Consider the following 14,112-nt stretch of genomic DNA (forward strand, 5'->3'; position numbering starts at 1 on the left):
CCCTGCATTAGAGCATACACTGTAATGTTAATGATGAGCACATCATTAATTACAAAGACATTATTTATATTATCTTGGAACACCTTATCAGATTAGTGCTAATAATGCAATTTATGTCTATAAAATAGTTATCTTAAAATATTTTATTCTTTTATTCATAAATAATAAAAGAAGAAAAAAATTTAAAGTAGTATTAAACCCTCAAATGTTTTTTTCAATAATGAATCCAGATCAAAGAAATGTACATTTCCCTGCAAACCATTGCTTTACATTTTTGAACAAATGCTTACAAATATCATGTTTCTGAACAGCTGCTTCCAAGTATATCAGCTCAGCTGCCCTGTATTTCCTGTCCTGTACAAGATCACAAGTGACAGCGAAGACTCCACCAACTGTTCATCTACTAGCTTGGAGGAAGGAGGGGGCCAGGGATGAGGGAAGTAGCTTGACTTGCTGCATCTATGTGCTTGTGGATAATAAGAACATGTCTTGATGCACTCCTTACCATATATGATGTCCTGCAAGATGCAGGTGGGTGCTAGTAATGACCACTGATGCCATGGGGGAGGGAAGTAGCTTGACTTGCTGCATCTGTGTGTATGTGGATAAAAAGGAAATATCTCCCAGAAACTCCTGATCCTCCAGACATGCCCCATCAAGACATTAGGATATTTGCATACGTTCTCTTCAGGGTCACTCCTTACCATATATGATGCCCTGCAAGGTGCAGGTGGGTGCTAGTAGTGACCACTGATGGTACCGTGAGATACGTACATGTTTCAAAGGATGTCACCAGCACATCCTTTTTTCAAACGTGACGTCTCTTGAAACATGTGTTTGTGGAGACACACACAGCTTACTAGCACACACAAGGGTGACTGCATAGCACTCTGCTAGAGAAAAGAGTCACTGTAAAACAGGAAGTCAGGACCAGAGCTCAGTGGCACCAGCTGATTCTGCAGGAAACTAAAATGTAAACATTTTACAAGAATGAGATACGTAATAAATATCTGTAACAATTGTGCAAACATTAACAGGGTTATTCAGAAAAGGGTGAAGGGTTTGGAGAAGGCAGAAGAAGTGAACAATCTAGGACAATATAGCTGAACTGCAAAGTGAGCTGCGTTGGAGAATTTTCACAAATCGGTTATTTTGTCCTAGATTGTTCACTTCTCCGGCCTTCTCCAAACTCTTCACCCCTTTGTGAATAACCCTGTAAATCTGAACTCCGGCCTTCCCTTCAGTCTTGCACAGTTGTACCGGCTCCTCTCTTGGACTGAAATTGCTTCTTCTGATCTCAGTGCACACTCTGAGCTTCTTATAATGTACATTAAAAGCTTTAGAAAAGTCAGATAGGACCCGCCTCTTCTCTGGACTAGAGAATGTCCAGAATCATCTAGCCCTTTGCTTTCCAGCCTGACTGCCCCTGACCTTCCCCTAGCGTTGACTGTATTTCAGTTTTCTCAATCATGGAGGTTTTCGGATCAAAGCTGGTTGTTACCTAGCATGGTCTGCATGCAAATTCAACCTGCCCAGAAACTCCTGATCCTCCAGACATTCCCCATCAATACATTGGGATATTTGCATATCTTCTCCCCAGAGCTAGCTTACTTCTTTCATCAGGACTAAGGGCTCTTGAGTGGGAGTACTGAGGCAAAGTGTGGAGGTGTTTTCAGGAAGCTATGTACAGCACCCTTGCAAGAAGGCCCAGTGATGATATCCGTGACACAAAGATTTACATAGTTAGTCAGGTTGAAAAAGACACAAGCCATAGATGTGGTGATGAAGGGAGGAAGTCGAACCAGGGAAGGTAAAATATCAACCAATTAAACTTCATCTTTAACTAATTTGAGGTTTTCTTTTTTTTCCCTCCAGTTGTATAAATATATAAAACATATCAAAAATCCATTTGAGAATGTAGATCAAAAGACCTTTTTTGATGAAAATGGTGAATTTCCCTTCCACTACAGAATAGTAAATTGGATAAAGACTAGCAGCTTTAAAATGAGCAAAACTGATGTTGGTTTGCACACACCATGGGCTAAAGAGGCAGACCAATTTCACATTAACTCTACTATGATAACATGGAATGAAGATGATAATAAGGTGAGGAGAAGCACATATTAGCCATATATTAGCCTTATTGGCCCATCACATGTAAGTATAATACAAATTAAAAATAAAATATTTGTAGGGATCTTTGCTTCCTCATACTCACATAATGGAGTCTATAGGATAATGGAGTCTACAGGGGTCTTCCATGGAGAACTACTTCTCTCGCCAGACAAAAATAATTTCACATGTACCGCATGTAAACCCTAACAATGAAAAAAAATCTTGCTACTCATGTCACTAATTCAGAGCCGTCCTGTTTACTCTTCCTGTGTTATCTAATGGAGTCTACTTACCCCCCTAGTTCTTACACAGGTCAATTAGTCTTTATGTTCTAGAGATCTGAGAGTGGGAGGGTTTGTGTCGTTAATTTGGATTAGGCAAACAGGAGAGCGATGGATACCACTAAGTTTTCAAAGTTGTTGTGTTGACAGCTTTGTCAGCCCACAATAGGGATTTGGAGTGGAGTGCATTTCGGTAGATCAACAGGTATTTTTTTTTTACACCTGCAGGGTCCTTAAAAGGATAAAACACTGACAAATTTGCATTTCATTGCCACAATGGACTGTAGACTTTTTTTGTAGTGACATATACGTTAAGTTCATGAACACCCAGACATTTTTTTCTCAGAATGTTTGCCATTATGTCTCACTGTATTCAGTATTCTTAAGCAAATAATTGTTTTAAGAAGTAATTTCCAAAGCCTATTTCCCAGAGATCCTGCCACTAACATCACTTCCTGTTGCAGGCTGACAATGCCAAGCCCATGCCACAAAAGGAGCAGCTTTGTCAGCCTTCCATGTTTACTGCTTAAGTTGGCAGTGGGGTTGTCTATCAGGGCTATAGAAAGACCGACAGTTATCTGAAGGATGTCAAACAGCAGAGTGACAATGTTATTAATTGCACAAAAAAGTTATTTTCTTAAGAAAATTGCACAAAATCGTACATGACGGCAGTCATAGTGGAAATGGATTAAGGACTTACAGTACATCCACTTCAATCACTTCTAAAATAACAGCACTGGTAAGATGTTTGATCTGCTATACTAAAGATTAGACATGTGCATGGCCAAACATTTTGTTTTTCTTTCTGAAATTCAGATCTGTTCAATATTCATTATTCAGAATTCGGATCGATCCAAAGTTTTTACACGATGGAGGCGCTCTCTGTGTTTTGTATTTCAGCTTTGTAGTTTCCCTAAACCAGCGAGAGCAGCCTTGAAAGTGTACTACATGGATCATTGAAGATTTTCTCCTCTCCTTTCATCCCTGATGCATGCTGCTGGCGCTTGTGGTGTACTTTGTTTGGAATTTGGATCTATTCAGATCTATTTGGATAGAATTTAGTATGTTGTTAAACCTGAAAATCAAAAATGAAAAAAGCAGCGTAGGGGCCTCCCCCAAATTCATAGCAAACACTTTAGGTCCGGTAGAAATTTTAGGAGGGACCCCACGCCAAAAAAAAGTGTGGGGTCCTCACCAAATCCCTTACCAGACCCTTAATCTGAGCAGTGGCCTGGCAGAGCAGGAAAGGTGGGGGACTATCGTGAACGTCCCCTTCTTCACCATATCAGGTTACTTGTCCTCAACAGGCTCCCCATGTTGATGAGGACAAGGGTCTCTTCCCCACAACCCTGGACTGGTGGTTGTGGGAGAGGTCTGCAGGTGGGGGGCTTATCTGCATCTGGGTGCCTCAAGATTCCCCCTAATGAATGAGTAAGGGGTAGTACCCCTACTAATTCACCAAATAAACTTTAAGATTCTCAAAAAACATACAACACAGTCTTAACAGGTTCTTTATTAATAATAAAAAAAAAAAAAAAATTGTTTTTTTGCCATGCCCCCCTACCAGGCCTAAATGGTCAGCATGAATTTGAAGGGAACCCCAAACTGTTTTGTTTTTTTTTTTACAATTTTCACGTTTAACAACATATCAGTTAATTCCAAATGACATGCGGACAAAATTCAGATGCATCATGGTTCAGATGGTTATCATAAATTCGGATACACATTCAAATTTTTTATTTTCCCTTTCGTAATGTTATATGCATTCAAATTTTGGAATTTGCCAATTTTCATCCGCATTTGTCAGTTGGGATGAAAATGAATGCACTTGCCTACTAAAGATGTCACACAATACACCAAATTCGGATAATAACTGTTCATTGGTGTTTAATTAGTCAGATACAGCAGAGCATGAAAAAAATAAGTTCTTGTCAAGAAGAAGAAAGTATTATTTTACTATAAGAGTAGTGGGTGTTTGAACAAATTTCAATAAGCGGTAGTGAGTTAATCAACAGTAAGTACATTTAGTACATGCTTGGGGTAAACATAGGTCTATCCTCAGACAAAGATATAAAAGGCCAGACTCGGTGGACCGTTTGGTCTTTTTGCCATCAGTTTTACATGTTTCCATCCAGATGCTGCAATATTTCCTGCCTTCCTCCTTCAGTTGAGAAAGCCAGGTCAGAAACTGTATTTGAACAGTCCATTTCACATCCACCATTTGGGTCCTTGCTTTATTGGTCAAGCAGTTTGTACTATTGAAGAGCAAGTTCTTGGGCACTCTGGGTTAAAATCCTTTAGCTATCAGCTGTGCCACCTGATAGCTAGAGCTGGCGTGACTGTTCCTAATGCGGTGGCTGATGTGTGAGAGTCTGTGAAATCCCTCCCTATACTATGAACATTTATCTATGAGTCATCTATGTGACAATATTACAATTTTTTACAGGGTTATTCACAAAAGGGTGAAGAGTTTGGAGACGGCAGGAGAAGTGAACAATCTCGGACAACATAGCTGAACCAGAAAGTGAGCTGAATTGGAGAATTTCTCCAAATCAGTCATTTTGTCCTAGATTGTTCACTTCTCCCGCCTTCTCCAAACTCTTCATCCTTTAGTGAATAACCCTGTAAGACTTTTTTGTGAATACCTTACACTCACATTGTGCTCTATAGCAATGGTAGAGGATATACAGTAACAGTTGGCCACACACTCTTACTGTATTTCCAATGTTATTTTACATAAGTAAAATTATTTATTGATAGTGCCAATTCCTTTTTATTTGACGTCTTTTCAGCAGCTGGAATCTCGGTGCTCAGAGGTTTGTTTGCCTGGAAACAGAATAAAGCCAGGATCTTCAATCCACCCTTGCTGCTATGACTGTGTCCCATGTTCAGAAGGGGAGATATCCAATCAGACTGGTATACCTCACTCTACCTTACTACGGTTGCATTCAGTCATTTAAAAAAAAAATAATATTCAGAGATGAGAGAAAGCTGCAACTTAAATAACAGCACTTCAAAATTTTCCTCTAAAGCATATTCTTGTTTAGTAGGAAATCACATGTGAAAAGGTGTAATATGGATATTTGTACATAGCAGATTTTTGTTGGACTATGAAAATAAAACCTCTTGCTTACAGAGATACAGTTTTGACTAGCTACAGACAGTTCAATGGGCTCCTATGAGGTTAAGATCCTAGCACTGAGATCTAAAACTTTAGTAAAGTCCATTCATTACTTGTGACACACCATTTAAATGTATAAAAATATATATACAGGTGAAACTCGAATCATTAGAATATCGTGCAAAAGTTCATTTATTTCACTAATGCAACTTAAAAGGTGAATCTAATATATGAGATAGACTCATTACATGCAAAGCAAGATAGTTCAAGCCGTGATTTGTCATCATTGTGATGATTATGGCTTACAGCTCATGAAAACCCCAAATCCACAATCTCAGAAAATGAGAATATTGTGAAAAGGTGCAATATTCTAGGCTCAAAGTGTCCCACTCTAATCAGCTAATGAAGCCATAAGACCTGCAAAGGGTTCCTGAGCCTTTAAATGGTCTCTCAGTCTGGTTCAGTAGGAATCACAATCATGGGAAAGACTGCTGACCTGACAGTTGTGCAGAAAACCATCATTGACACCCTCCATAAGGAGGGAAAGCCTCAAAAAGGTAATTGCAAAAGAAGTTGGATGTTCCCAGAGTGCTGTATCAAAGCACATTAATAGAAAGTTATGTGGCAGGGAAAAGTGTGCAAGAAAAAGGTGCACAAGTAGTAGGGATGACCGCAGCCTGGAGAGGATTGTCAGGAAAAGGCCATTCAAAAGTGTTAGGAACTTTCACAAGGAGTGGACTGAGCCTGGAGTCAGCGCATCAAGAGCCACCACACACAGACGGATCCTGGACATAGGCTTCAAATGTCGTATTCCTCTTGTCAAGCCGCTCCTGAACAACAAACAACGTCAGAAGCGTATTACCTGGGCTAAAGAAAAACAGACCTGGTCTGTGCTAATATATATATACACTGTGCCAACAAGCAAGCTAACAGCTATACAAGGCACTGGAATGTACACCCACTGTGAGTGAAGAAATGAATAACTAAAATTTAGTTTAATACTTTGTCACTGTAGACTTCAGGTAGATCTGATGGTGTCACCTCCTCCTCTTTCTTCAGTGGCACTTGTGGTCCTTTCACCTTAAAGCGAGAATCCCTCACATCACTCAGTTCAGGATTATTACGAGCCCAGGCTGCCCTATAACATCCCCCAGGAGGGATTCCATGACAGCCCAGTATCACAAGAATTTTGGTTGAATGATGGCCATAAATTACCTATGAAGACTGGTGACATTTAGCGGGGAAGTTAAAGTACTGGTGGGGAGCTTTTGGTTGATGACAAGTATAGCAGTAAATGCTTTTTTTCACAACTTACAGGCAGTTTAACTTCTGGAGTTCCACTTACAATCTTTCATTAATCAATTTACCATGTGTAGCCACCCTGCCCACACTGGATCCACTCTAGCTGATTATATAGTCTGTGCTCATTTGACTTTAAGATTCTGTTATTGATTGCAATTGCCTGCTGCTAGGTGTAACTTTGCCACGGAGCAGAGCAACCCATCGTGGAATGTTATAGGTATCTATATCTTTGAAGCCAATCACTTGGAGTTTCATGGTCAGTGGTGCATGCTGGTAGAGGTACATGATGGGAGAGGTGCATGATGGGAGAGGACATAAATATCTGACCATGTGAGAATCTTTTTCTCCCCCAGAGTCCTACCTGGGGGAAGGGCGTTATCAGGGTGCTGTCTCACCAGTCCGGAAACTTACACATGGTCAGGTATGGACCCAGTTGAGGTCAGGATTTATTCCTGGGATGGAGAGCCAGGGAGGAACTTTGTCTTCTGGAGGAACCGGAGAAGCCATACTGGGCTTAGAACTCGCAGGGAGTCTGATGTCTCACCCAGGGGAGATCTCAAACATGTCTGCCAACCAGCTATGGATCTCTAACACAGTATCCCCACATTTTCAGTTTAAAGGCCTTCGGTGAGTGTGGAGTTCTGTGTTACCTAGATGTCTGCAGCCCTAACCCTCTCCCTGTTTTGCCGTTCATGGTAAAAAGCATTATAAAATCCTTAAAAAGAATGATGCCCAATTCTGCTTTCATATCCCACATACTGGCTAAGAACTCATCCCAGAGGTAAATGTATACACATGTATAAAAAAACATTAGCACTCATTATCTGATTTGCAGGTTTGGATCAGCTGATGGCCTGTCTTATTTTACATTATATCAAATTCAGAAAATGCAGATTGTGATGAGTCATTCCGTCTGGGTTTTTCACATAAGAAGTGATGTGGCTATGCAGGCTCCTTGCCATGTTGATAACACCACTATCGCAGTCTTTGAAGATTGAGAGGCCATAAACAGGACTAGGTCTCACCCTAAAAAGAACAAGTTCAGCACATCACAACAGTTAACAAACATTTCTCCACACCCATGCCTTGTCCAATTCCCAGTGCTATTCTGAAGTAGACATGTGCGATTTGTTTCGTTACGAATCAAAATTCGTACGAATTTTCCTGAAATTCGTAGATTCGGAAGCATACGAAATCCGATTTGCAGTTTCCGAATTTATATCCGAAATACGAAATTCCGTTAACGAATTTCGGATCCGAATTTCTTTGAAACAGGAACTAATATTACCCCTGTAAATGAGGTTGAACAACATGACAAGATTTTTTTTTTAATCCGAAATACGGATCCGCTGCTGCTGAGGGTTGCATTACAATACACAGGCAGGAAATACGAAATTCCGTTGACGTATTTTCATTCCGTTACGAACATTCGTTATATTGGTAAGGTAAAAAGCAAAGTACATTTATATTGGAGTTGATGTTAGTTTTTTTTTAAGTCCGAAATACGAAATTCGGATACGGAATCCGTTAACGGAATTTGTATTTCGTTTTGGTTGACCAATCAGAGGTTCTCTTCTGCTGCTGAGACTAGAGTTGCATTACAAATACAGGCAGGAAATACGAAATTCGTATATGGAATCTGTTAACGGAATTCGTATTTCGGATAAAAAAACAGCTACCACATCGACTCCAATATATTAACAAAGGTATTTTTGCTTTTTAACTTCATCATAACGAATGTTCGTAAAGTTACGAAAATGTGCCGAAACTAACGTAAATCCGTATTTCGTACGAATCCGAATTGAGTTTCGGATACGAATTACGAAATAATGGATATTACGAAACGGAACGAAACGAAACAGAACAAATTTTTTGACGGCGCACAAGTCTATTCTGAAGCCACACATATGGCAGCCAGCCTTAGAAGATTGAGAGGCCCCCCAAAAAAAGGATTAGGTCTTATCTTAATAGCTTCCTATAACAGACACCAAACTTTTCTACAGACCCATGTCTTGTCCTAGCTCCTTGCTATGCTTATACCACCCCTATGGCAACCTATAAAGTTTGGGAGGGCAAAAAAAGCACAAGGCTGCATCCTAAAAGAACAAGTTCAGTTTCATATAGCAGGCACCACACATTTCTAGCCCCCTGCTATGCTAATATCAGCACTATGGTCATCTTTGAGGAGGATAATGCCAAAAATGGGTAAATGAGTATGAGGTTGCTTCATAATTACAAATAGAGCAGAGGAAAAAAATATATGAAATTAGAAAAAATAAATTATCCATAAAAAAGTATCTAAAAACCCCTTACCTGGATTTAAGTAACTCCAGTAGTCTTTGCATACCTGGGAACTTGCTGAATCTTGATGTGCAAAGCCAGCTTATAGGTTGGACTTGATGGACTAATGTCTTTATTCAACCTCAAATATTATGTGACTATGTAACTATGTAACTATGTAACTAGCTTTTTCAATAATATTACTGGATACATAGCCATCTGTATGTATACACGGGTATGAATTCTACCCATTGTAGGCTGTACCATAAGCACTGTGGCAGTGTGGTGCCTGTAGAAGTGTACTTATAACCTGACACATTGAGCAGTTTGGAGGCATTTTCTATTTAGCACAGCAAAATGATCTAGATATATAAACAATACAATAAAAATCAATGTGTGTTATATCTATTGCTCTTGGCAGACAGGGAGAGCTGTATGAAGTGCAGGGATGATGAATGGCCCAATGAGAAAAAGGATCGATGTATTCCGAAACTGCTGGAATTTCTCTCCTACACTGATGGCATTTCTAAAGTATTCATCACAGCTTCTTCTTTACTCTGTATTGTGACTCTCTTCATAATGGGGATTTTTATTTCCTATCTGAACACCCCCATTGTCAAAGCCAATAACAGAAACCTGAGTTTTGTTCTCCTTGTCTCCATCTTCTTGAGCTTCACCTGTGTGTTCTTGTTCCTTGGTCAGCCACTGGATATAACCTGTATACTCCGTGTCATGACATTTGGAGTCATCTTCTCCATAGCCGTCTCCTCTCTTCTGGCTAAAACAATCATGGTTTACATTGCTTTCAAAGCCACCAAACCTGGCAGCTACTGGAGGAAATGGATTGGAAGCAAACTGTCCAACTCTATAGTATCATTGTGCTCATCTGTTCAAGTGATAATATGTCTTATTTGGTTGTCCACTTCTCACCCCTTCAAAGAAATAGACACTCACTCTTATCAAGACAAGATCGTCATTCAGTGTAATGAAGGGTCAGTTATCGGGTTCTACTCTGTGTTGGGTTATATGGGGTTTCTGGCAGCTGTGAGTTTTCTTCTGGCTTTCATGGTGAGGACATTACCGGACAGTTTTAATGAAGCCAAGTACATCACCTTCAGCATGCTGGTGTTCTGCAGTGCCTGGATTGCCATGATCCCGGCCTATCTGAGCACCAAAGGGAAATATATGGTAGCTGTGGAGGTAGTCGCCATATTAGCCTCAAGCGCTGGACTTCTAAGCTGTATATTTTTGCCAAAATGTTTCATTATCCTATTTAAACCAAAACTAAATACACAATCATGTTTGCTTGATAGGAAGAATATATACAAGTAACTTCTCCTAAAGAAGAACTCCTGGAATTTGTGTATTAACCCTTGTAGTGGGGGCTATCCCAGTACTGCAAGGGTTAACTGCTTGTTTGTGTCTAGGTTTTTAAAAAAAAGATATACTCACCCAAAGCTCCAAGCTGGCTTCTTCTTAGACAGGTCCCTGGAGTGTGTCTACCCCTCCTCTGCAGCAGTCTAAGGTCCAGCAAATCATTAATGTCTATACACAGTGAATAGACGTGAGGATGTTGAGAAACATTCCAATGTGCTGCGGAGGAGGGGACAGGCAGGAGGGAGCGCCGTGACAGCTGGCTGGCTTGGAGCATTGGGTGAGTATATCCTGGTTATTTTAACACCTAGACACAAACGAGTACTTAACCCTTGCAGTGCGGGGTCAGTCCAACTGCAAGGCTTAATGAAACAAATTCCTGGAGTTCGGCTTTAAAGTCACTTTGTTTTGTTTTTAAATTTTACAGCTACTTGTTTGTTTGATTTTTGTAGTAGAACCAAGTAAAATGACCCAGTTGTAGTATCAAGGTGCTTTACACAACCTTGCTGTATATACAAACTACTTTAAATTACAGCAACAAACAACACAAAATAAACAGACTGTAACACTTTTGCATGCATAGACACACACACATGCACATGCAACCTCCCTTTCTAACACAAGCAATGGTATATAAATATATAATAGGATACATTGAAAGTCACTTAGCTTCCATTATTGCTGCTCCACAATTGCCTTATTGAACAAGGTGTCTGGCCTTATGTGTTCTCAGGAAACTGATTAAATGTATTGTCTAAAGAAGGATCAAGAGCATGTTGTTGAGTATCTGGTGGTTCCTCAGTCTCACACAAGGATGGTGTTTGATCTAGCCCATTCTCATGTATTATCTGGTCTTTAGGGGATAGAAAATAAAAGAGAAGATTGAACAGTGTTTTGTTTTCTGACCTGGTATTTACAAAGCATTTGATGAGTATCTTAACTCTTGCACTGTGTCAAATAATACACTCCAACTACATTTTCAAAGTTTGCGGAGATGCTTTTTGAGAGGGTTGCAGTGGATCTGGTTGTGCCACAGCACCTGGGGGCACTAGTACATATTGATATTCCTTGACTATGCCACCTGGCATCCAGAATCAAGCTCTCTCAGAAACACATCCTCTATGGTTATCCTTTAGATGTTTTTGTGTAAAATTTGAGGATCAGATCCTTTAAGGTTATAGCCAAAGAACTGTTCCACATGTTTTTCCAGACTGATATTTCAAAGGACATTTTGACAGACCAAGGACCTCCTTTCGTGTCAAAGGTAACCAAAAAGCTGTGTCAATTGTTGAAAATTATTAAAATACAAACTTCAGTATACAACCCCAAAATGATGGGCTGGTAGAACCGTACATCAGGACCCTGAAAGATATGCTAAAAAGTGGTTAATAAAGATGGAAATGACTGGGATCCTGCAATAATACTTACAGGGTTATTCACAAAAGGGTGAAGAGTTTGGAGAAGGCAGGAGAAGTGAACAATTTAGGACAAAATAGCTGAACTGGAAAGTGAGCTGAATTAAAGACTTTTTCCAAATCGGCTATTTTGGACTAAATTGTTCACTTCTCCTGCCTTCTCCAAACTCTTCACCCTTTTGTGAATAACCCTGTTAATGTTTTTAATAAGAGAAGAACCACAGTCCTCCACTGGGTTTTCTCTGTTTGATCTTCTGTGCAGTAGATGTCCATGGGGACTCCTAGACATAGCCCAGAAAACATGGGGGCAAGAGGGCAAACCTCACAAAAGTGTAACTGAACACATTTCTTAGATGCAGGAAAGGATAGTGGCAGTCATGCCCGTTGTTCACAAACACGTGCAGCAAGCCCAAGAGGTGCAGGCAATAGTTTATAACCAATCTACTAAAATCAGATCCTTTAAACCTAGAGACAGAGTTTTTGTGCCTACTTTATTGAGTATTTTTTTGGAAAAGACCTATGAGATCAAAGAAAAAAAATCAGTGATGGCAATTACCAGGTACACCAGTCCGAAAAGAGAAAGCTCATTCAAATATACCATGGTAACGAAATGAAACCTTCAACCTTCAAAAGATCATAAAGCTTCTTCAGCAGAAAGTGACCCTAAGGTACCACTACTAAAAGTTATACTAGAGGTTAGGATGTTGGAGACCCTGTCTGAGATACTACTGAGATTAGGAATGGGAGAAAGTTATTGGAGAAAAGAGGTATTATTTAAAATAACCTGGCAGAACTCATATCATTTACATGACATTGTGAGCCTTGAGTCAAAGTTAATACTGTACCAAGTACTTGAAGGTCAGGGAGAGACATTTTCAGTAGAGATATTGTTAATTTCCCAGTTCCTTCCGCAATTTAGTCTTTGCTCAGACACCTAACACAACATTTTTGAAGAGCAGGGTGCCATCCGTAAAGTCTCCAGACAAGTACATATGAAGCAAGCAGCAATTATTTAGTTAACATAAAGTCTGTTGGGTACCTTAGCTGAGCAGATAGGTTCTTTCTTTACATCTTCCATCTTCAGTTCCTTTTGTGGCTATTAGAATTTAATCACATCTCAAGGATGCAAAGGGAATTGGTGCTGAGACTTCACTCTGCAACAATTTGAGTTTACAGATCACAGAGAATAGATAGATGTATAATAACCATAATGTATCACTGACTGCAGGTCCCACTCTGACCAATGTCTGAATAGTAAAGTATCTCCACTAATAACTAACCCAACATATATTTTTATTACTGTCCCAGAGGGCAAAATCCCCCATGCCATTCAGGCCAGTCCTCCCCTGATTTAGCAAAACGTAGAGATGTCACCAGCACACCAGAATCCTTTTAAGATAGCAGAATGTTCATTTATTTGAAGTTCCTTGTCATATAAACAAGCGATTTCGGGGGACGCGCAGGGTCCCTTCATCAGGGCTTAGCATTGATGAATTCTGGTGTGCTGGTGACATCTCTACATTTTGTTGATATTTGCGGCGCCATCCGCAGACACTGCGAGCACCCACCCCATTACAAGGGACTTTCGGTAAGGAGTGCAGCAAGGCAAAGAAAGGTATCTCCCCTGATTTAGGCCCCTTTTCAAAAGGGGAGCTTCATGTCCACAAAAACATTACAATTCTCAGATTTTTTTCAACATGTATGAGGTTAAAGAGGTTAAAGAATTGCATCACTTTGGACTGCTGGCATGACTTGGTTATGGGTCATATGGTGCCATCCTTTGCTATTGCCACCTTTAAATTGTTGGATCTGAGAAGGAAAAAGAAGAGCTTTATCTCATGGTCAAAGTTATGAAAATGTATCTAGAAAAAAAAGTTACAGAAAGTAAAAATTAGATGATAGATTACATCAGTTTGCAAAATGTGACCTTCTGGACTAACATGGAGGCTTTTATGCTCCAAATCTGGCTGACTGACAGTCACCGCTCTCTGCAGGGAGAGAATCGGGAACTCAGCGATCAGTCATATGTGTTCACTGAGTTCCCAATCAATAGAGCCAATACTGCACTATATGGCATTGCAAGAATCCCAAGAAGAACCGTCTGTTCTAATTAGGCATGTGCACACACTGCACGGCAAGAAAATCGTTTTTATTAGCACGGAAAGAAAAACGTTTTTATTAGTTTCCTCAAAGAAAACAAATGTTTTATGCTGTTTCGGATTTG

At 39.9% G+C, this 14,112-nt stretch overlaps 1 protein-coding gene across 1 annotated transcript in view; it reads left to right on the forward strand.

Annotated features, from left to right (window-relative positions):
* Window positions 1-10,431, forward strand: part of LOC108801859 (vomeronasal type-2 receptor 26-like) — a 32,676-nt gene extending 22,245 nt beyond the window's left edge. Inside the window, exons 3-4 of the mRNA XM_018573770.1 lie at window positions 5,189-5,312; window positions 9,521-10,431. Coding sequence (XP_018429272.1) covers window positions 5,189-5,312; window positions 9,521-10,431 — 1,035 coding nt within the window. The remainder of the gene's footprint in view (window positions 1-5,188; window positions 5,313-9,520) is intronic.
* The last annotated feature ends 3,681 nt before the right edge of the window (window positions 10,432-14,112 follow it).

The sequence above is a fragment of the Nanorana parkeri genome, unplaced genomic scaffold (assembly GCF_000935625.1).
Source record: "Nanorana parkeri isolate BGI_ZX_2015 unplaced genomic scaffold, ASM93562v1 scaffold2535, whole genome shotgun sequence".
In the NCBI taxonomy this organism is placed as follows: domain Eukaryota; kingdom Metazoa; phylum Chordata; class Amphibia; order Anura; family Dicroglossidae; genus Nanorana; species Nanorana parkeri.